General features: G+C 41.6%; 1 protein-coding gene across 1 annotated transcript; it reads right to left on the reverse strand.

Annotated features, from left to right (window-relative positions):
- Nucleotides 1-1,867: 1,867 nt before the first annotated feature.
- UBQLN1 (ubiquilin 1) lies at nucleotides 1,868-24,620 on the reverse strand. Its single transcript, XM_083464917.1, has 11 exons — nucleotides 23,963-24,620; nucleotides 17,879-18,030; nucleotides 12,628-12,737; nucleotides 10,284-10,546; nucleotides 9,153-9,311; nucleotides 7,093-7,333; nucleotides 6,680-6,822; nucleotides 5,140-5,223; nucleotides 4,416-4,531; nucleotides 3,942-4,140; nucleotides 1,868-3,004 (listed from the first exon to the last, which is right to left on the reverse strand). Exons 1-11 carry the CDS (start codon nucleotides 24,119-24,121, stop codon nucleotides 2,849-2,851), a joined length of 1,782 nt encoding a protein of 593 aa, XP_083321043.1. The 5' UTR covers nucleotides 24,122-24,620; the 3' UTR covers nucleotides 1,868-2,848.
- Between the last annotated feature and the right edge of the window lie 40 nt (nucleotides 24,621-24,660).

The raw sequence follows: 24,660 nt of genomic DNA on the forward strand, positions 1-24,660 counted from the left end.
AATTGTGAGGATTTTCGAAAGCACTTAAGACTGACCTAAAAAGTTCAATTGACTCCAGGAACTACAACAGAAGAGGGAAGAACAGTTCCACTTGTCAGATGAGGCAAGGCTTATTTTACAGTGGTAGGAAACTGGCAGCAGAACAGATGGGGGAATAAGGTGGAATTGGGGAAGTGCTTGGTCTCTAGTTCTGCAGCAACAGCAGAGTTATGTGCAAAATAAGTGGCACAAGTCAAAACACTCGCAGTTAAAGTGACAGCAGACTCATGTTTGCCACCTCCACGAGTTAAGATTGCAGAGTTCCACAAAAACTGGAAATAGCAGCTGACAGATGTTTAAAAAGTCATTCTGGTAGGGAAGCAAAGGATGTGGATGTAGTTTTAGTGTGTTCTCTCTTTGTGTGTGTGTGTGTGTGTGTGTGTGAGAGAGAGAGAGAGAGAGAGAGTCAGTATTATCTTGACTGTAACAAGTCACACACAAGTCACAACAACAGAGATGTTCATAATATACAGATATTAACTCTAGAATCATCCCATCATCAGTTGTACTGATCGTCAGCTATGAAGGGAACTTTGGCATTTTTTCTCTTTAGTAAGTGTTTTAAGTTTCTAAGCCATAACTATTTTGCCTCCAACAATTCTAGAGTATTCCAAGGGCAAAGTATGAAAAGTCTCTGATACTGCAACTCTGATAAGGTACACAATTTCTAATCTACAAGCCACGTTCTTTGACATGAAATTGTGCTCCATTACCAGCTGAAATTAACCACTGTCTACAGGCTATGATTCACTAACTTCAATAGAACATTAAGAAATTTCTAGAGCACACACTTTTAATTTGCTTTTGGGGGAACGGGGGTAGCCAAATAAGTCATACTCAAGTAGACCAAATACAATTGGTTTAACTTACTTGATTCCAGCGGGTCTACTCTGAGTGACTAACAATGGATACCACCCAGTGTGAAAATCTAACCAGTAGATATTTTTGTGCCAGCAATTTGGGTTAAGAATTTATAGTCTGTTGGGGGGGGGGGATCTACATGCATGAAGTTATGTAATAAATGTTTTTAGCCAGCTGCATACAGCTGTTTGAAACACACATAAAACAAGTTAAAACAAATTGAAATACATGACCTCAATACTTCTAGCAATATTCTCACATTTGTAGAGCCATCATGTCACCAAAGTAAAATTGGGAAGGGATAAAAAACCCTAGAGGTGATAAAACATTTGCTTCACTTGAGCCTGCCTCATGGAAGCAAAGGTAGATTTTTATTAATGAGAAATCTGAACATTTAACTCGTCCCAGCTACTATTATAACAATTGCTTCATGTTTTGACTATTCAAGTCTCACTAAAATTCAAATAAAGAGTGCCCTCTTGTGGTATAATAACAGGCACACCCTAAAATGCAACTCCACATTTTTCTATTAAATGAACCTAGATGCAGGGATGTAGGTTAAAATGAGTAATTTTACATTTTTTACATGATTTTTTCATCTTAAGTGAGCCACTTCATGATGTTTATCATTCTTACAAGAAGAGTTCCAGTAAAAGCCATCTTTCCTGTGGTTTAGGGGTCTCCAAAGAAAAGGATTCAGGAACACATCTGCTGGTATAGAACATCAGAAATGCCTACATGGAGCCCTTCGTAACAGTTTTAAAAAATGTTTGGCAGAATGTTAGGAGCTCACACCAGTGAGGGAGGCCTGCTTTATGACAATAATCTTCATCATAGCGTATTGAACAGAACTCCAAATGCAAGTTACTGTTAAGGGCAAGATGAACAAAGATGGTCCCAGCCTTTAATACGGTGACTTGAATTTCTGCCGCTAGGGATAAAATGACTGCAAATAATTGCTCACAAAGAAGTTTAATTCATTTATTACCTGTGCACAAGAGAAATAACTACCAATAAAAACCCAAAAGATATACAGTATTTTTACATGGTGGTTAAAAGTAATTAGAATATCACATGACAGCGTCAGTGAAAGTATGCGTCCAATTACAAATCATAATGCAAGTTAGAATCTCAAGGGGGAAGCCAAAGAGCTTTAGGCAAAAGCAGTTTCAGAGCAAAAGGCTGTGCCCCTTCAATCTGCACAAAGACGAAGGTAATTTACAATCAATCCTTGTGAATATTTGAGACAATGTTACAATGCAGGTTTCTGTACAGTTGTAAAGATCAGGTCAGCAATCCTAGTATTTTAAAAGAATTTGCCAAAGCACTTCTGCTAAGAGATACTTGCTAAAGATGCTGTAAGATTCTACTCCATTGGCGGTGTCTCATGTCTTTCACTTATTCTGGCTTTGAGATGAAGATTTGCTTGGAAAAATATTGTTTCCGTGTTATACATTTTTTTATAGAGACAAAAGAGCAAGAAAGTAGCTAAATCAAGTGGTATAAATCTTACAGCATTTTCCTAGCAAGAGAGACATGCCAAGTCACAATAAGCAATATGTACCCACAAATCATAGCTTCAATTAGTTTCCTCTTTAATTTGTATTCTACATAAATTACTATCAAAGGCTAATGTTTAAGAAGCAACTAAATTGGACAGTTGAAGGTCAGATAAAACCTGGTCACCCAACTGTATAAGCAATTTCCATTTTTTAAAAAATCACAATAAATGCAGAATGAAGAAGTGTTTGATGCATGCAACAACCAAGTGAAAAGCATTGATTCCCACTGTTCGAAGAAAACTACTGCACTCCACCTTAATGCATCAGACTGGGTTTAGTTAGAACAAGACAATTCCCAAGAGTCAGAATGAAATAAAGCTGGTATTTTAAAGATTTAAGAGCTGTTATCAAAAATAAATTACATTTTTCAAGTTTCAGAAATGTTGCTATGATGGTTGGGAACCCAGTAGCCTTTCAATGGCTGCATTGATATCACCTCCTGTTGCTATTAGAGCTTGTAGGTTTGCTTCACGGTTCAAAAAGCCCATTGCACTGAGCTGCTCCAGTTGCTGCTGAAATCTGATTTCTGGATTTTGTAATTGCTAAAAAGATAAAAATATAAATTGGTGTCATTTCTGTACAAACATGTCTACCCAACATGCAAAACTAAAGAAGGAGCCAAAGTTAGAAAAAAATAAATTCAGCCAGTCTTTTTGCAAATAACTATTTTTCTAAACAGGCAGAAATGAAAAATGTTGGAGCAGTTGCTGAAGGATGGACAGGTTCAAAGTTATAAGGATTCAAAGGTTCCCCCCTATTCTGAGGACATTGACACTGATATTTTCACTGGGGCTATCAAGTATTTCAATTAGTTCCTGAAGCTGAGGTTTAGGCACCAGACTTCAGATATGCCTATATATTTTAGCTCAAGGAATACAATGCTACTTGGACTTCATCAGCAAGAAGGAAAGTCCAGCCATCTCATGGGAAATGGGGACACATCTTTCAGGGAGGTAGTCAGGGTCCTAGGATACTAGTAGAACCCCCAAATTAAGCAGAATCTTGAGCAAAGGACCCTTTACATAAGACAGTGGTTTAGAAGACAAAAGGTAATGCAGTGGTGCCCCGCAAGACGAATGCCTCGCAAGACGGAAAACCCGCTAGACGAAAGGGTTTTCCGTTTTTGAGCTGCTTCACAAGACGATTTTCCCTATGGGCTTGCTTTGCAAGACGAAAACGTCTTGCAAGTGTTCCGATTTTTTTCCGCTCCCCCCCCCCTTTTCTAAGCCGCTAAGCCTTTAATAGCCGCTAAGCCGCTAATAGTGCTAATCCGCTAATAGGGTTGCTTCGCAAGACGAAAAAACCGCTAGACGAAGAGACTCGCGGAACGGATTATTTTCGTCTTGCGTGGCACCACTGTGTTTCATCAACAAAACTTGAAGCTTTCTTGGTGAATAGACTTGAAAGCTGTATATGCTGATTGCTTATTTTAGTGATACAATAGGAGAGAAATAAAAACATAACAATCTACTATGTTACCTGAGCGTTGGCTCCAGCAAGAGCCTGCAACATCTGCTGAACAAACTGCTGGTGTCCAGTTTCACCAGTTCCTGATGCTGGACTTGTCGTTTCATTTGGGACGGAAGTGGGCACGGCTGTTGCAGTAGGAAGGCCAGTGCTCCCTAGTCCAGCACTTCCTAAGCCAGAGTTTCCTAATCCAGCTATTCCAGCGTTAAATCTGCACAATATAGAAGACACATTCAAGTTGTTTATACCCGAGAGGTAAGAATCGTGCCTCGGTTTAGCACAAACAAGAATTTTATTTGTAACACAAATAAGGAACACCCAAGTATCAAATTCTTCATGAAATCAGAATCTCAAATTATTCCTTACTAAAAATTAGATACTAATTCAGAAGCCAAACTCTTAAATTGCAAGCAGCTTAGTACATCAATGTTATGAGTGCAAACTTATAGTCAGACAATGAAAATAAAAAATATTGCCAACTCTTACCCAGGTATAAGTCCTGGTGCTTCTGTTGCTAGAGTCTGCAAACCTTGCTGAATCTGTAGCAAAGCTTGCATAGCTCTAGGATTTGACATTGCAGATAACGTATCTGGGTTCTGCATCTATTAAGAGAAACACGTGATGCGTCATACATGTGCAGACATGTCAAAATGATCATTTGGTAACAATTGGTTATACAGTGGTACCTCGCAAGACGAATGCCTCGCAAGACAAAAAACTCACTAGACGAAAGGGTTTTTTTGTTTTTTGAGCTGCTTCGCAAGACGATTTCCCCTATGGGCTTGCTTCGCAAGACGGAAACGTCTTGCAAGTTTGTTTCCTTTTTCTTAACACCGTTAATACAGTTGCGACTTGACTTCGAGGAGCAACTCATAGAACGCGGTGTGGTAGCCTTTTTTGAGGTTTTTAAAGACTTTGGTGATTTTTGAAGCTTTTCCAAAACTTTCGCGACACCGTGCTTCGCAAGATGAAAAAAATTGCAAGATGACAAAACTCGCGGAACGAATTAATTTCGTCTTGCGAGGCACCACTGTAGAAATATGTGCAAATGCATGAACCCCTGGAGACCAGTAAAAAGCTTTGGGTGGTTGCATGATGGTTCTACACTTTTGCAACCACAAAGTGGTTTGCAACCTTTGTAACCATTTAGGATTAAGAATGGAATCATTTTAAGGAAAGAATTGTGATAAGAACCTAATAGGTGGCTTACCTGTTGAAGGAAAGTTGGAATTTGTTGTCTCATTTGCTCTTGAAGCTGAGGATTCCCAGCAAACAAAGGGTTATTCAGCATCATCTGTAGGGATAAGTGAGTATTTTATCTGTAAAAAGCTGCAGAATTAAAAACACCACCAGAAATTGGCAGCCTTACAGGTAGGATCAAAGCTTGCTTATTCTCATTCCTCCATCCAGCCCACCCCTCAAATTCCCCAAGCAGCCACACACACCCTTCTCATATTGACACATGCCTCAGTCAACTTAAAAACCTTCCCTTCCATCAATTAACTGCAGTGAGCAGCCATACTTCTCTCTCCTCCAGTGTCCCCAAGCCTGCTAGCCACTTCAGTTTTCCTTTTCCGCTCTTCCTAACTGCCCCTAAACCAAGCCAGCAACCTGTTTTCCTCTCCCTACCACTCTTCTCTGTGTGCCACTAGCTACATTTACTCAACGGTGAGACATGCTCACTGGGCATATACTCAGAAGCATTATTCTGATACTAGTGCTTCACACATGCCTGGTATTGAAAAGCTGGTTTCTGATCAAGGCTTTCCCATACATACTCTTCAATATGATGGGTGCCTGACAGCAGTTTACAAAATTAAGCACAGCCAAAGAAAAACAACAACAACAAAAAGGGAGCCAGGGGTGCAGAGGGTGGGGTGAGGGTTATGTACTAGCAAGGTTCAGCTTTTGTTCCCTCCAACCTGATCCTTCAGCACATTTTGCTGGCTGTTCAGAAAGACAAACATCCAACCACCAAAAATGAGCTACAGGATGCAGTTTGAAGTGCAGGAGAAAAGGCCCCCAAGCAGGGCAAGACGCAGTACTGCTTTTGAGTTTTGTAAGCTACTTTGTAAGGAGTTCTCTTGAAAAGCAGGATAGATTAAAAAAAAAAAACCCAGTTGACTAGAGCTGCTAGAAAAGGCAATTAGTAGCAGTAGTCCCAAGAGCAGCCAGAAGTCAGGAGCAATGAAACAGAAGTTGTCAGTCACAGGATAGTCAGAGAATCTGCACAACTGTGTTGATGTTATAGGGTTTAAAACAGGACGGACTGACCAGTGGGATCCACATGGATCATGTCTACAATCTGGGAGCCAGTGTAGTTGAAGTTTTTGTTGCTGGTGGTGATCTGGCTATGTACAAGTTTATCCTGTTTACAAAGCCTGTCTACATCAATTTATCCAAGGAGCAAAAAGCTTTGGAATAACCTCCAGCTACAACCAGTAATCCAGTAACATCCCATCAGTATGTTGGAACACAGGAAGTGCCTTATACCAAATCAGACCATTGGTCAATCTGGCTCAGTTCACTAGCAGCCACTTTTCAAGGCTTCAGACAGGGGACATTCCTATCCTTACCTGGAGATGTCAGAGAGATTGAACCATGTTCTCTACCTCTGAGCTACAGCCCTTCCAGAATGACAATTTGGATAAAATGAGAGACTTGGGAAAATGTATTTGTAGATGTCCAGGATAGGATACCATACCAGAAGCAATTCTGCATTCTAAATCTTTATGCACTTCAGGACTTACCTGGGCCGCAAGATCAGGATTCTGGCTCAATGACTGCATCATGCTTCTCATGTAGGGGGCAGACAACATGTTCTGCATCAACTGTGGGTTTTCTGTTATTTGCTGCAACAAGCTCTGCATTCCGGGTGTGTTGAACATGCCAGCTTTAAAGAGGAGGAGACAACTTTCAGCAATTCAGGGATGCGGTACCAGTTGTGAGTTAACAAAGTGACACACAAGTCAACGGCAAAAAGAAAAGCCAACAAATTGTGGCTGCTTTGTAGTGGACAGTAGCCATTACTCCTTGAAATGTTACATTTAACTCATTATTGAAGCTGAAGTCCAAACTGAATTGAGAAAAGAGCTAACAGCCATGCCCTTGGGGGCTACTATTTTGCAAGGAAGCTGATATAACCGCTGTGTAGTGAACATACCTCCTAGACCTGGTCCCAAATTCGGCATTGTTGAGCTTTGCCCTGTGTTTCCAGTGCTGCTGCTTCCAACACTGCTGCCTCCCCCACTGTCTCCGCTGTTGCTGCTATTGTTTGGGGAGCTCTGTGTGGTGGACGGAGGAGCCCAAGGATTTGGCAATGGGTCTCGGTTTTCTGTGCGAGATGGCTGGCTGTCTCCACCTGATGAATTGCTTACTAATGAAGCAAATGGGTTGCCCCCAAACTACAAAAGAAAAGTGCTTATGGATAAACAGGATTAAGGAGAAGCATTCTTATTCAACAAAACTTGCTTTGGAGCAGTCCCTGAATGCACACTTAGGTGCATGACCGTGACTGCACTGCTTTGCTGCTTGTTGAAGAACTGTGGTCCTTGGAAGAGTTGCCAACAGCTTGCTCAAGACCACAGTGCAAGATTTTGTAGTGGCCATGGTCAAGATTAGCGGTCCCATTATTTTATCGTTCCTACAGCACACCATAAGCAGCCAATAAGGCCTGTAATGAGTTTTCTTCTTGTTTTAGAGTCCTACTATGAGCTACCTTTCAAAACTAATTTGGGACACTTCCTTGCCTGGTGCAGTTTAAGTTACAGATGGGAAACCTGTAGTCCCCAGATGTTGTCCAGATGGAGCACCTTACACCATCTCTTTCTTTCATCTGAACAAGCAACTGAGGAGCAGGGCATGTATCTGAAGGCAAAACATTCAGCAATGTTTTTAGTCATTTTCGAGAACTTCCAATGAAGGCCATCCAACGAAGCTGAAAGTTGAAAGATTCTGGCCATCCAGAGATTAAGCTATAGCACAGCACAGAGTTAAGCTATAGAATTCAGTCTCACAAGATACAGAAATGACCATCAGCTTGGATGGCTTTAGAAGGAGATTAGACAAGTATATGGAAAATAAGGCTATATCATTACTAGCCGTGATGGTTACTTGCCACCCCCACTGTCAGGGGGAGTCGGCCTGTGAGTGCCAGTTACTGGAGAACACACGTGGGAGAGTGCTGCTGCACTCATGCCCTGCTTGCAAGCTTCCTACGAATACCTGCTTGACCACAGTGAGAACACAAGGCTGGACTAGACAGACTTTTAGTCTGACCCATGATCTGATGTACGGTTACTTAAGTGAACCACCATCATTTTTTTAAAGCAGAATGTTATACTCCAAAGCTGTTGAAGCACCAAGGAAATAAAATGACAGATTTAAAGCTGAACCATTTCTTCACCTTAGACCAGAACTATTGGGCTGTAGCTGAAAAACAGCAGCCTTGTGATCATTCTCCCCATCATATGTAACATTTAGACACTGTTAGATGTCATGAAGCTTCATTACCTGCTTGATTTTTTTAAAACTCTATTGTTTTATCGTAAGTTGGTCACCCAGGACTCCTTTGAGAGTAAGTATAAATTTAACAGATAATGAAATCATGTCTTATGTTCTCCCCTCCCCAGTCTACATCACTGACTGTGGCTGGCAGGGAAATGGCAAAGGTCAAATGTACTGAAATATTACAGGAAGTGGGAAGAGCGCTCAACATATGGTTGCTGTTTTTGGCAGCAGCTCTGAATGAAACAAAGGTTAAAGAAAAAAGAATCCAAGCAGGGACAAATCCTTATTTGTACCTGAGGTATAATAATAATAATAATAATAATAATAATAATAATAATAATAATAATAATTTATTATTTATACCCCGCCCATCTGGCTGGGTTTCCCCAGCCACTCTGGGCGGCCTCCAAAAGAATATTAAAATACTGTGATACATCAAACATTAAAAGCTTCCCTAAACAGGGCTGCCTTCAGATGTCTTCTAAAGGTCTGGTAGTTGTTGTTCTCTTTGACATCTGGTGGGAGGGCGTTCCACAGGGCGGGTGCCACTACCGAGAAGGCCCTCTGCCTGGTTCCCTGTAACTTGGCTTCTCGCAGTGAGGGAACCGCCAGAAGGCCCTCGGTGCTGGACCTCAGTGTCCGGGTAGAACGATGGGGGTGGAGACGCTCCTTCACTTTAACTCAGCTTGGGCCCTCACCCCCAGTCCTCCTCACCTGCTCTTGTGCTGCATTGAGCATTGGCTCCTGAATATCTGTATACATGCGTCGCAAAGCATTATAACCACCAGGTATACTTTCAAGGTTGCTCAAGGCACGGTCCTGGTTTCTCATCATTTCTTGCATCATTGCAGGGTTTCTAGCAAGTTCTAAAGTCTGGGAAATAAAATAGTTCACATTAGAAATACAACTATTCTTAAAGGTCTAAGACTGGGATCCAATGAGCTACTTTAGGGGTGCTCAGAGGCTTGCAAATGTAGAGTGGACCTATTTTTAAAGAAATGTTTACAACCCAGCTGGTATTAAGCTTTGCTTTTCTTTTTTAATTAGTCAGTTTCAAAAGTATTTGAGCAAAACTAAGTCCAAAGCTCCCCTGGATGCATGGAATTGGCTGTATGGGTCTTCCGATTGCTGAATATAAAGGTAAAGGTAAAAGTAAAGGTAAAGGGACCCCTGACCATCAGGTCCAGTCGCGGACTCTGGGGTTGCGGCGCTCATCTTGCTTTACTGGCCAAGGGAGCCGGCGTACAGCTTCCAGGTCTGTGGCCAGCATGACTAAGCCGCTTCTGGCGAACTAGAGCAGCACACGGAAACGCCATTTACCTTCCCGCCAGAGTGGTACCTATTTATCTACTTGCACTTTGATGTGCTTTCGAACCGCTAGGTATACAGTGTAGTTATGAAATATAACAGGCACTACCTCAAGTTTGGCACTTTACATTCCTGGCAATATTGTTTAGGAACTCATGGATGATCATCCAACATGGTCAGGATGAATGGTGCTGGGCCTTAACCTGTTTAGTTCAATGGCAGAGCACATGTTTTGCATAAGTTTCCAGGTTCAATCTGTGGCAAATCCAATTAAAGGATCTCAGGTAGGCAGACCTGGAAAATGCCTCTGCCTAGGAACTTGGGAGAGTCACAGCCAGCCATAGTTGACATTACTGGGCTAAATGGTTTGAAAAGTCAATTGAAAGTAAGTTTTTAATTTGGGAAAGTAGCAAAAACAAGAAAAACACTCTTAGCAAATGTTTCAGCAGTTTAACATGTCACAGAATTTGTAGTGTGTAGAAATGAATCAGTATACAAACTGCAAACACCTTCTTTATAGATCAACTATTCACATACCTGTCTCATTATATCTGGATTATTAAGCATATGGCTGATCTCTGGATTTCGCTGTATCAACTGCTGCATCTGAGGATTAGCCATAATTAACTGTCGCATTAGGTCTGGATTTGAAAGCATGCTCTGAACAAAGGGATTCTCCATAATCTGAACCATCATCTCTGGATTGGACATGAGCTGCCGTTGCATTTGACTCTGTAATTCTGAGAAGTTTGATGTGTTCAGGCCTAGGCTACTCAGGCTTGCAAGTCCTCCAAGACCACCTTGGGGGTGGGGGGAGAGAAAGAAGAAAATGCACTTTCTAAATATGTTCCTAGATCCGTTTCTATTTGTGCAAATGTTTCTCGTATCATAAAACAACAGAAACCATTTTCTAGCAGCAACACCCCCAAAATACTCTGTCCCCGTGTTAGTTTTCATATTCAACTGATTGACAACTTGTATTATGAAGTATTGGCTAACTAATAAGTCTACTGAAAATAAGGACTAGGACACTGATAAAACTGACTGCATTCTAAGTATCTGAATATTTCAATAACACCCTATAAATGTTATCTACCAGAAGTTTTTTTTATCAGAACTAATTCTGGAGAGGGGAAGTTTTGCATAGGTCCCCTGCAGCCTGGTCTGTATACCCATGATGCAGCAATTTTGCTAAAGCTAGCCTAGGTCTTGGTCAGTGACTGCATGGAAACGCCATGTACGCCTTGAGTTTCACAAAAGGAAACAAGGATAGAAATGTAATAAAAATAAATAAGGATTCTCTTCCCCTCCCTAATTTTATTGTGACAGCAATTTGCTTTTACCCACATTTTATCTAGGGTTACAATATTCAATACAACACACTTGTTTGTTCAGTTTTACATGAAGAAAAGGAGTTGCTGTTCTTAATCTTCTCTCAATATTCAAATATATAAAAAGGCATATTCTGTTAGTTTTAAAAAGCAAGCTCCAATCCTTTTGATTCAGAATGTATCTCTTGAAAGGTTAAATATTGAAAAAACTTCTAGTGGAGCTCTCTCTCCCTCCACAAAATTCCTGTTTTAACTTCTATCTTTTCTTGGACATTCAATACACTCTATCCATTATCAAACAGAACATCTCAAACTAACTGAATGAAACCAAACATTTGCACCAAAGTTTTCTCCCACCTACATTAATTACATGTTAAGAACTCATAGCACCAATTCTTTCACACAGCACTGAACATACTTTGGCAATGAAGTAAATCAAGGTGGATTGTACAAAAACGGCCAAAAATTATACAGTTTATTCCAAACATACTGCTGTTCTCTGATTTTAGTACTCAGATTTGGGGCATTGGTATATTGATGCCTAGAATAACTTGGTAATAACTAATCTGACCCTAAGCTGTATTAAAAGCAGTTCACCACTGATATTTTGAACTGCTAATTAGATCCTCCTTCTACTTGTGAGAAGATGTAGAGTTTATCATTTGTTTTCCTTTATTCAGTGAAAAAGCTACACTGGGCCATTCAGTACTATAAATTAGTGCTTTACAGTTGTCTTGACAACTCAAAAAACTAACACCTTTTACTGAAACCTGATATTCACTAGTCCTGTTCGCACAGTATGTCCTGCAGAATGTGCTCAGAAGGAGAGCAGGAACACAGTAGCAAGCTCTCCCCTGGCCTAGGGCCATTTCATTGACTGTCTGGAAAAGTACAGCTTGAAACATGTACAGTTGTATGCACACCTCCAATGTTGTGCAATCAGACCTCCACTCGTACAATGGGGTTTCTCATTCCTCTCTAATCTCCTGTGCACTCCGAACCTGTTTATTGTTGTTTATATTTATTTGTGACTTTTAACAAGAAAAAAGAAAAAACAAACACCCCAGAAGACCTTCTGGGGACGGCCTTAAGAGAGGAACTCTCTTCCACTTGCAGTGTTTGATCCATCGGTAGATACCACTGGATTTCACTACAGACTCCAGGAACCTAGAACCATTTATTCCTGGGACTACACACATCTATTCGCTCAAGAGAACACATGTATCTAGTAATCCAGAAGTATAATCATATCCAGCTAGAGCTCAATTGGAAAACACCCATCTTCTTATTCTCTTAAGCTACCCAGAAGATTTTTCTACAGCTCCTTATTTAAAGGTGAGAAAATATTACGTTCAGTCTCACGGCTACCCACTAAAAACTAGTAAGAAACAGCTTCTATAAAAAATACAAATATACATTTTACTTGAAAAATATAGCTACAGCAAGATAAATATGTTTGAAAAAGTTATTTGTACGATTGAAACAACCGAACTACGTTAGGAAAAGCAGCATTCTTATTCAAGAAGCTCTAGAACACTATGGAGCCTTACCCAAACCAAAAGGGCTGGTGTTTGTTGAATTTGTAGAGCTACTGGTGGATGCTGTTGTGGTAGCAGTACTCCCTGCAGTAGTTGTTTGCTGAGCTGAATTGTCATGTGATCTAAAGACATACAGAACAAGAACACTTCAACAAATGAGGAAATTTAAAGGAGATTCAAAACAAAAAGATTATTGGAAAGGCCAATTTACAAATATCTAGCAATTCAATCCTCTCATTTTACAGTTATGTTAAACACGAACTAGTAAACCAGAACTATTCATTCATATTTTAATAGATCACTTCAATACTATTTCCTGAACATAAAATTAAACGCAGGGCTCTATTTTTTGCCTATCACGGGAGAAGAAATGCACTACAAATGAGGAAATGATATGGTAAAGTGTCTTCTAGTAGTAGGCTGGTCTTCAGCAAGTGGGTCAGGACCAATATGTAGGTTGTATTATTCCAACCTAAAACAAGTCACACGAGTTAAGTACCACCAACATTTTGTTCGCTGTTAGGGTTTTTCCTTAAGATGAAAGTGAAGGCAAAAACAAACGGGGATAAGGTAGCCATATGCAAAGGAGACTACAGCTAGTTTACTTTTGATCATTGCACGGAGAAGATTCCATTGTTTGCATGTGGTCCTACTACAGAGAGGAATATACTTAGTAGCTTTATTTTGATATGTAAGAGTATACAGTCTGGTGCTGATAAAGAGAAGCCCTTGGTCTGAAAAAGTTAATGACTGTTGGTGTACAGCACATGACACACCAACCCAGTGGTTTTCAACCAGTGTGCCATGGCACCCTAGGGTGTCTTAAATGATGGTCAGGGGTGCCGCGGGCAACACTGGCCTCTGTCCCCCTTTCCTTCCTTCCCTCCTCTGATGCCTTCTCGTGTCTCTGCCTCCCAAAGTCTTGCACAGCTTTTTGTTGCAGCAGCCCTGGCCTCAAGCTCAGCAGGCGAATGGTGCCTCTGGGCTGGCCAGGGGGTGCTGGTTACCAGGAGCTGAGGCAGCCTTGGAGTAAGCAAGCGAGCCCAGCCAGCCATTCCGCCAGCCCTTGTTTTTGGGAATGGATGGACAAGTGGAAGGCTTGATGGGCGGGCAGGCGTGGCCACGCTGGACTTTCTTGTGCTTACTGTCTGTCTGCAAGGCCTGGGAGCTGAGTGCCCGGTGCTGAAGGAGAGCCTTTCCACCATGCAGGCCTGGCAGCATCCGCTGCTGCCTCCCAAGGTAAGGTGCTGGCCTTACATCCACTTTTGGCCAGTCTTTGCTGGGTCACTAAGGCTGGAGGGCAACCTCTTCCCAGGCTCCTGCGGGGCAGTGTGTGGTGGCACCTTTCTTTGGGGCAGAGGGGTGCAGCTAAGAGCGGCTGCCCAGAGGACTCCCAAGAAGAGGAGAGAGGAGGCGGAGGGAACACTCCACAAGGGAGGGTGTTCAAAAAAGGGTGAGAGGCTGCCAGGTCTGCAGGCAAGGGGTGACATAACTGGGCTCCAGAGCCCAGAAAGAATGTAGTTGGTCAAGGGAGCCATGGACTAAAAATGGTTGTAAACCTTTGCACCAACCCATTACCAGCTCTTAATAACATGTGGTTAAATGAGAATATATCAGTTAGAATATATCAACTAGAGCCAGGGCTTTTTCGGCTGTGGCTCCGATCTGGTGGAACACTCTGTCACAAGAGACTAGGGCCCTGCAGGACTTGACATCTTTCCGCAGGGCCTGCAAGACAGAGTTGTTCCACCAGGCCTTTGGCCAGGGCACAGCCTGACTCCCTCCTTTGGCAATCTTCACAGAACTCTAGCCCAATGGTTGCCATCAATTTGATTTGAATTAATTTTATAATGAAATGATTTTAGAATGTTGTATTATTTTATTGTTGTTAGCCGCCCTGAGCCCGGCTTCGGCTGGAGAGGGCAGGATATAAATAAAATTTATTATTATTATTTATTATTAGTTCAACAGGCATCTGTAGTCTGTAGTTATTGTATTAAAGGCCTCCTACTTTTATATGCAAGTAGCATATACTGGCCAGAAAAAGAAAGATGAAAGCAAGAGCACTAAAAACTTAGATCAGCTTCTACTGAATAGGCTGCTTGCCAGGTCTCTGTAATGTTTATCATAGGTTCAGGGCTGGAAGACAAATAGTATTTGCATTCACGTAATCATCTGCACTATTTCACAAGCTAGTTGAAAAGTCATTGTTACCAAACTCAAAGTTACATGCTAACTAGCTCCAATATTCTCTTTTCATTATTGAATTACCTGGCTTTCTCTTTTTGATACAATCTGGTTTGGTGACACCAGGAAAAAAATAACTTAACCATTCAAATTTAGCTAGAGAAACTAAAGGATGATTGTGAAATCAACACTGGCAAAGGAAATCTAGCACTTCAATTAGCCACTTTCCTCAACATGCAGGGAATGGTGGTGCTACTGCATCAAAACACTATTCAACTTACAAGCAAAATTATGTGGCAAGTTTCCAAGCTATAAGACTAATTTGTTGTGTCCTACTCAGAGTAGACCTAATAAAATTAAGAGACCTAAGTTAGCCTTATCTAATAATTTCAATGGGTGTACTCTGAGTACATCCAATGTTTGCTGCAGCTCATTGCTTAATTAATTAGTATTACAATTGTTGGAATAGCTGTGACATGATGCAACAGCAGGAAAGGATTGCTGTCTAGTCAGCCTGCTAAGAAAAATACTCCAGAAGGATTCTTGCTCCTGGGGCTCATTTCTCATACAGACACAGCAAAGCTTTTAAAAGGCAGTAAACACAGAATGGAATATATCCCAGGCTCCTGATTCTTTCCATGTGGAAAATGAAAATTCCTCAAAGCCCAGATCTGCTTTTTGAAATAGCAGAGGCATTTTTTCTCAGCTAACTCATGTCCAACATGAAACAGCTTGGGTTGCTTGCAGTTCTTCCCTAGATTCATGAATTTAGAAGCCAGTCTGTCTTGATGCTACTCTTGGACCAGTAATCTTTCAAACACAAATGCTTCCTGGTGGTCAAATATCTCGTCGTGAGTCAAGCTGACTCACAGAATTGCATTTGTCTGACACTCCAGTTCTAAATATTTACCAGGCTTATTGGATGTATTTGCATAAAATTGGCTTTCAATCAGCCTAATGAATGCAAAATATTTTACATATCAAAGGAAGTATGTGTTATTTAATTACAAGGCTGAGTTGTGTGACCATTAAGTGTTGGTAGGAAGGACAGAGAAAAACTTGTGTCTTAAGAACCAAAGCAAGTGCTGGAACTCTCCAACGGTTTGACTCGTCCACTGTCTCTTGAGACGGATGGATGCCAACAAGAGACTGGTGAATCCTTGTGTGGGTTTTAAAGGCCTAGTTCAGATGACCCTAGCTATGTTTTAAATGATAGTGAATGAACCACAGCCAGCTTTGGGTTTGTATGTTCCCCTCCCCTCTCCTCCTCCTCCTCCGCCATGTGAGAAGAGGAAAGGGTCTTGCCCAGTTGTGTCCACAAGCAAGTAGACTCAATTTCTGCGAAAAGGTGGGCGGGGCTGGAGAAAGGAAGAATAAATATTGTTGTGCAAGTCGGCTTCCACTTGTGTGACACCAGACTTTATAAATTATTTTTTCCTACATAAATATGACCAACTGTATTGGGGGAAAGTACAAATGATGCATATAGTGATTTTGTGCTATTTATTACAAGCACATCTCCTAATGATGCAGATGATGGTAACAGGATGTCACTACAAGTGGCACTCCTGTAGTCTTAATCCCTTCCAAGGTACACAATCTTTCCAACACAATATTAAGTGCTCGTGTTGGGGCGAAATGTTGAAAGTAGCTCTTAATGTTGCTGAAATCCTGGCCATTCGTGATCATAAGAGCTCTGCTGGATCAGTCCAAAGGGTCACTCTAGCATCCTGTTTTCCCACAATAGCTAACCAGATGCTTCTAGGAGGTCCACAATAAAGACAAGAAAGCAAGTTTCTCTCCCACTGCCTCTCTCCAGCAAATCCAGAGGTTTCATATAGGCATCATTACTAACAGCTGTCAATCGCTATACATCATCCCTTTTAAAGCCATCTATGCTAGTGGCCATCATCACATCTTCTAGAAAGCCAAATAAATAAAGTCTGCAGGATCACGCTTAACTACATGTTTTCTGACACTTTCAAAGAGCTCCAAATTTCGTTGTCCCCGAAGGGGGCAATGACAATAAAGATATTATTATTATTATCAAATGCATGCTGTGCGAGGATTTCCCTCTGGACAAACCATGCTGATTCTTCCATAGCAAACCGTGTTCTTCTGGGTGTCTAAAAATGAACCGTTAATAATTCTTTCCACCAATTTACTCAGTGCTGATACAAAACTAACTGGACTGTTGCTTCCTTGATCTGCTTCTAAAGATCAGTGTTTCAATGGCTATTTTCCAGTAATGTGTTACAGAAGCAAATTTTAGGAGAAACTTGCAGGTCAGGTTTTGTCCGTGTGAACTCAAACAATTATGATACCATCTGGACATGGTAGCTTATTAAAATTTGTCAGTTAAGTGCAAGAACTTAAGAGTTAACAAGACTACGTTCTTGCACTTATTGGCAAGAACAATTCTGTTCAGTTTCTGATTGTGCAGATAAAATATAACGAATAGAATTCTACAGGATGTGTTGCTAGTGTGTGAAAAGAGTGAAGATCCAAGGATCCCCAGGCATGCACCTCCAGATGGTGAAGATGTCAAGTGCCATCCTAGTGCCCAGGTATCTTCACTTGGTTGCAAGTGGCCAATAGGCGCATTTTGCACCTGGCTGACGGATTTTGAAGGCTTATCCAATGTTGTCTGCTTGTGAACTGTTGTATTTTGCCCAGTTTCTCTGGAATCTGCCTATTCTTCATCACACTTTCACTCCTTAAGCAAAAGTAACATAGACAACAACTTGGCAGATAGAGAGACTGAGACTGACCAACCCCTTCAGTTCTACAATGGGACATGAGTGTTGAGAAAGCATGACTTCTGCAGGAAGAGCCAAATGCACCCGGAAATTTTACACAAACTGCCAAGAGTTCAGACTACACAGGAAGCACACACAGATATAAGATACATAAAGATACCTTTGCCATTTGCAGCAACCCAACCTTTTACTGGCTTTGTTTTGTTCTATTGGTTTAAATTAAATACAATTCTTTAGCAATTCAACTTGACCAAGACTGTCACAGATGGAAGTAACCACGAATAACTGAACAGGAGACAATACCCCCCCCAGCCTACCTGTTTTGTGTTTTGATGACAAGGTGAACGGTAAGCCCATCATGGATCCCATGCTGGGTCAATGTATCTTGATCTTTTAAAATTTTTCCAGCAAATATCAACACCAGTTGGTCAGTGTGAGCTTTAAAACGCTTCGAGATTTCTTCCTTGAACTGGAAAAGAGTGCATAATTTCATTCTCAGGATTAATTTATTTAATACACTTCTTCTAAGCATTACCAATGTATCAGAGTAGTAGTAGTAGCAATAAATAATAATAATAATAATAATAATAATAATAATAATAATAATAATAATAATAATTTATACCTTGCCCATCTGACTGAGTTTCCCCAGCCACTCTGGGCAGCTCCCAATCGAATGTTAAAAACAATACAGCATTAAATATTAAAAATTTCCCTAAACAGGGCTGCCTCCAGATGTCTTTTAAAGATAAGATATGTAGTATTATAAGTATGCACAAATACATTAAGGAGATAACACATCCAACATTAATCCAGGGTTGAAGGAAATCTTACAAAAGACTGGAGGGTGTTTGGGGGAGTGGAGAAAATTCCAATTGTACAAGCTGAAATTATTGTACTGTTGGAGCAATAGCCTTAAAAGTACAATGGATTTCACCCTGAGTGTGGAATAATTTTACTGACATTTTCTCTCTATATATATTTAAAGATAACACCACATTAGCTATAAGTTATTGCTGCTAAATACTTAAGAAATGGTTTATACATATCAATGGGAATGTAGAGAAACAGATTACTCCAGTAGATCACCGCAAGTCTGTTATCAAGTGTAGAATTTAGTTTCCAGAAAATCAGTATTCATTTAATTCTCCTTCAGATTTGGCAGGGAGGTGAGACTGCTCAAACTTTGCAGTAACTGCGGGGCTTTTCAATGGGTCATTCCATGTCAAGTGATCCAGGGACTTTTACCTCACCATTTTATATTGCTTTCAGTTTCAGTTTCCTAAAAGTAGTATAAGAGAAGGTCCCGGGTCTCTATTTTTTGTTTTTTATCTCATCCAGTTTTTGAGTTATGAGGGTTTAAATTTTCAAAAAATGACATTTTGCCACACAAAAACCTTAAAAGCTCAGTCCAGATTTTAGATATTTCAAAACTAAAAGTACCAATCTCTTTAGAACTTCATAGGCTTTAATATGATATGGCACATGATGGACTTCCCCTCCCCCAAAGCTGCTTCAGACGGTTGGAGGAATTGCTGCTGCTGTTCTCCAGAACATATTTAGGGAGTGCATGGGGAGAGGACGGGGAAGGGAAGTTTAGCTGCACAGCTAAAACTGGTTGTGCCAGCAGAACTATGCTGGATACAACCTATTGAAATCAATGGACATCACTAAATTTGGTCCATTAATTCCAATGGGTCTACTCTGGGTATGACTTAGTGGGATACTTCCCAGTGTGTGTCCCCCCCCCCCTTTTAACCCCCACTGCCTAACAAAACCAATATGCATGCTACTTCCAGGTTGGCATAGTTAACAGGTCCAATCTTTGGGCCTTCTTGGGAGAACAGAGCGGCTGTGGATCAAGCACATCCAAGGTTATCCAGCCCAACTTCAGGCCCAGTGGTGTGGTGTGGAAACTGGTCCATAAATTCGTTAGTAAAAATGAATGGATGCCAAATGCAAGTATAACATTAGGCAAGGTTGACAGCTTCAAAACTTTAATGTGAGATAATACATATATGCCACTGATTTGTATTTGAAAGAACACTGAAACAACAAATGTATAATGTTTGAATACTTTGCCATGAATGATTATGTATTGTTCTGGTTTTTAATTATTGTACATTTTTTACTATTTATTATTACTTTTATTTATTTACCGCTGTCCTATCTCTAACATATTTAAAGACAGATTTTATCATCCTTAAATAAATCAAGTAATTAACTGAATTCTCCTCACTGGCTATGCAGGTTAAATCAAACCAGTCTTATTTAGCCTCAGACTGCTAGTGAAAGTGAAAGTAAAATGGAGAGTCATTTTAATTTCACTTTCAGCTGAAAGCAAAAATTCCTGAGCATTATATAGTTTCTTTTTTTGAGCTGGAGAAGATGAAAATGCTTGTCTAAAATCTTTTTCCCCCTCTTTTTTTTTGGTAGTTCATCTGGTTACTGAGTCATAACAATGTTGAACTAGGAAAAAACCTAGTATTTGGCATCATCATAATGAAGCCACTGAGAAGGGAAGCTATGTTGTGAACTGCCCTGAGATCTGCAGGTAAACAGCAGTATAAAAAAATTAAAAAATAAATAGATGTAAATATTATTGGAAGGAGTCTGCAAACAATGAAACAAGAATGTAGAAACATTTAATAACATGTAGAAACTGTCCTGGAAAAGTACAGTGGTACTGGGACCAAAAAAATGAACACAAGATGCTTTTATTTGCTAAATATAAAATAAAGCAAACATGCTTAATTAGATGACTCTCTAAAGCATCAGATGATTTATCTGGTTGCAATTGCCCTATATTACATTCAGACAGCAGGTCTAGTGGTTAGGATTACTATTAGTAGATCAGGATTATACCAATGTTGCCAAGGACACCTACTATTGCAACCCAAGCATACCAGTCTTTGTTCAAACAAACAAAGATTTTAGCTTTGAATCATCCAATGGAGACTGAAATCACTTGTTCTTTACTATAATTTTGCTTAGCTGGATGTGAAAAGTTACAATGCCAGGAAATCATGATTGTCCTTTTCCCGCCAATAAAAAATAGAATTTTCTTGAAGAAAATGGAATCTAACTTTGGCCCTAGCCTTGCCATCATCACAGCACACAATTCTGTTGGTCCAGGAACATGGATTAGATTTTTGCTGAAGGGTACTGTACTGTATGGCTTTATTAGGAGTCCTACCTACACCACATCAAACAGCAAAAAGGTCTACCCACATCAACATGCAATGCATTGCACCATACTGTGGAAGCAAGGAAAACACTGACCATGCTACATTGTGGCCAATTACACCATGCTTTATTTGTGGATTCCTATGTGATTTTGCAACCACAGGCAGACCTCATGACCATCAATTTCCCAATAATTTACACCTGTCTTCACAGGTTAAGCAAAGAGGAAATGCTTCAATTTCTGTGGAAATGACTGTATTGTGACTACAGTTTGGGTTTTCTGAATGGAAGCTAACAATACTACAGGCAACTCTCTGTTTGTGCATGTCAGCGGTTGGACGTAAGCCTGTCCTGTACCCTTCCAGGGCAGAAAGCGGTGCCCGTGTTGGCAGTTGTGCATGCCTTGGTAGTGTACAAAATGGTTGTTCCTTGTACAGGCTAACCAGGCACCCTAAATATTGGTGGTTTTGGTTCATAAGCATAACACAAGCTCATCTCCAAAATACACTAGCAAATTTCATCAAAGTAACTATCTAATCTATTGATTGGTGATGTCACCCTTTCTGCATGAACTGAGTAAGACACATTTTTAAGAACTGTTTTTAGATAAATCAACATAACCTTTCTTGAGCTAGTCATGGTAATATGAAAGGGCGCTGAAATTATAGGCAAAATGTATCAATGTATCTCCAATTATACATGAACTAAGGATCCTGATTACACAGAAATTGTTTAAATCCAAGTACTTCAGGCTCCACTCCTGTGCTAGTGCAGTAGCCACCATAATTTAAAAGATAGCTGAGACCGGAACAGTACCCCAAGGTGTACAGCAACTGAAAACCTGGAATAACAGGATTACGGCTCTCAAGTATTTCTCAAGATTTTATTCAAAGATGTGTCCCAAAGTTGAACTTTCTCACGGTTTTTCGTAAGTACTCTGATCTAGATTTTATGTTATTTTTCCTGCTGATGCCCCACGTTCTCCCCCTGCTCATCTGTTCATATCCCATAAACAACTGCAGCAGTTGTGCCTTGTGGCTGGAAGGATTCTGGCTCAGCAATAAAATTCTGGCTCAGTAACAGAGCAACTGCTTTGCATGCAGAAGGTTCCAGGTTCAATCCCTTGCATGCCAAGGTAGGGCTCCAAAAGACCCGTTTGATATCCTAGAGAGAGCCACTGCTAGGCAGCGTTGACAATATTGAAATAGATGGACAAATTATCTGACTTTTTACAAGGCACCTTCATATGTTCTTACTTACAATGGGGACACTGAAGGAAGCAATTCCCAAGAATACACAAAAACTGGGTTATATGCCAGAATTCAGAGGAAAAGTTGAATGCAAATTGGCTTCCAGTATCATTAATTCAAGTCTTGCAAGTACTTGCAAGAAATAAAGTAATAGTAAAGCGTTTATTAAACTGGACAAAGTACTTGTGATAACAAGCCTTAGTTTTTCAGGTAGAACTAGTTTTAGCTTAATTAAAATAGCCATAACCAAGATATACATCCTGCATATTTTAAGTAGGGAAACTTAAGTAATTTATAAATGCAAGTCATTTGTGGACAAGAGTTCATAAATTCCTTGTACATCAAGGAGTCAAACAAAGTTTACCACTTTATACCTATTACAAGGAGTCCAGTGTTAATAGCAATGGAAGAAAACTGAAATCCACAAGCTCTTTTTAAAGACTTGCAAGACTTTATTTACTACCAAGTGAGTACATAAAATGACACTATACTGCAGTTACTTACAATTTAAAAATTCCAACTCCAGAGAGAACAGAGGTACCTGCATTGTTTTTAAATATTAAATGGCCTATTCCTAGAAGCAACAAAACTGCAGTGTTTTAATAAACTGAATGAAATGACCAGAACTGACTGATGTAACTGTTATTATTGTTTGGTAGCAAATTAGTGTCATCCCAATGGCATATTCTTGCTCTATGAGCTAGACTGTAATCAAGGTGGAAGAACCCTAGACAAAGATAGCCACTCTACTACCAAGTGTCAGTTTGAGAAAGTCTTCTCACATGGGTAAAAAATTAAGATTTCAGATACATACTATACAATGTCTTTAGCACATTCAAATGGCAATGTGATTAGGAGTCTCATCATTTGCATGATCAAAGGATTGGATACTTATCCACACAATGTAGATCTTGCTAGCACATATCTTCTAGTCTCTGAAGTTTGTCTTTGAGCTAGTATGTTTAGAATCTTAAAATTTTACAGTAGCCTTTTGTTACCAAATGACCAGGCCTAGTTAATATGACTCGTCCAAGACATTAAAGGCTGAGAAGAAACGAATTCAAAGCACTGAAGTAGTCATGCAGATGACTCGGCAGCTACCATATTCAAGTATAATGACACACTGATTTTTCAGTAGTACATATACATAGAATACTGTATACAATCAGAAAAACATACTGTAGTGCTAGTTTAAGTATCAAGTAATGAAAAGATACAGAGGAGCACTTAAAATTTGTCAGAAAGTACCGCCGTGTAGGGAACAGCATAGAAGCCATATACAGATACAAGATCCTCTACCACATTTAATCTCCTAGGCGCAGCTTGTACTTTTGTGTTCTAGATAGCAGTGTTACACCAAAGTGCTAGAGAATCTTCTATGTTTGTAGAGTCCACATTTTTCCCGAGGGTCCCGTTTTACACTTTAAAACCGGCTGGTCGCTTGCCCGCCTTCCCGCCTCGCCGATCTGCCTGGCTCCTTTGTGTTCCCCTCCCAGACAAAGCCACCGCATCTCCGGGGCTTCCCCAGCCAGGCTCTCTCCGCCTGCCACCACCAAGCCTGCCCCGACTTCCTCGACCGGTTCAATCCTACGCGCGCCTGCTCTCGGGAGTCCGCCTCTCCGAACCGCACGGGCCCCGCTTGCAAACGGACACGTCGTCCAGAACCGGGCTGCGCGCCATCTCCCCGCCTCTCTCGTCGTTAGAGGAAACGCACCTGGAAGAGCGACGAGAGAGACGCGCTCCCTTTGCAGCCGAGTCACTCCGAGGCCTTCGGTGTGAGGCAAGAGCTCCGCCCGCCAACGGACGACGACGCAGGGGCGCCGGCCGGGTTCCGTCTTCGCCTCTCCCGGGGCGGGCGTGGAAATAAAGGAGACGCCGGTTCCCCCCTCACACACAGACATTTCCCCCCCCCGCCCACTCGCGCGGTGGTACCGGCCACGCCCCTCCCCCCGTCCCCGGCCTCACCTGCCGGATGCTGCTGGTCTCTGGGACGGCGAACTCCTCCTTCTCCTTGGGGGTTTTGACGGTGACTTTGATGATCCGCGGCTCCGAGGCCGAGGCGGCCGGGCCGGGGGTCTCGTCGGGGCTCTGCGGCCCAGGAGGGCTCTCGCCGCTCTCAGACATGGCGCGCGCGCGGAGGGGGGGGAGGGGAGAGGGAGGACGGGCGGCCGAGGGGCCTCCGGGACTCGTTAGCCCAGCCGCGCGGGGGACGCTGGGAAAGGCAGACCCTCCCCTCTCCTCGCCTCACGCTTCGCGGCCTCCTCTCTCTCTCTCTCGCTCCGCGACGCCGCCGCCGCCACAGCTCTCGCACTCTCGGAGAGTTCAACGGAAACAGCCCGGCTCAGCCGCGGCGCCTGCTGATGACGTCAGGAATCGGGGAAGTTACTAGAAAAGAGGAACCGACTTGGCCGGCAACTGAGGAGCTGGGACTCGGGAGCGTGTTGCGCATGTGTGAAAAAAGAAATGGTTGGGGGGGAGGGGAGAGAGAGAGAGAGAGGAGAGAAGAGAAGCACGGTGCGCCTGCGCACATCGGAAGCCCCACTGCGCAAGCGCAGCTGTCACGGAAGGCCCAGGCTGGCATTGTTAGGCGAGCGCTTGCTACGACACCGTAAGGAGGTGCTCGCGCATGCGCGGACACGGTCTCTCTGCTGCTCACGTGACGG

Source organism: Podarcis liolepis (assembly GCF_965112155.1).
Source record: "Podarcis liolepis genome assembly, chromosome: 11".
Taxonomy (NCBI): Eukaryota; Metazoa; Chordata; class Lepidosauria; order Squamata; family Lacertidae; genus Podarcis; species Podarcis liolepis.

Bases quoted from the DNA above. Each gene is read 5' to 3' on its own strand.
- UBQLN1 (XM_083464917.1), bottom strand. From the start codon at position 24,121: ATGTCTGAGAGCGGCGAGAGCCCTCCTGGGCCGCAGAGCCCCGACGAG. The intron at 10,547-12,627 runs GTAAGGCTCCAT...CCCACCCCCAAG, and splicing joins CACCAGCCCTTTTGGTTTGG to GTGGTCTTGGAGGACTTGCA. The intron at 4,532-5,139 runs GTAAGCCACCTA...TTCTCTTAATAG, and splicing joins TTCCAACTTTCCTTCAACAG to ATGCAGAACCCAGATACGTT.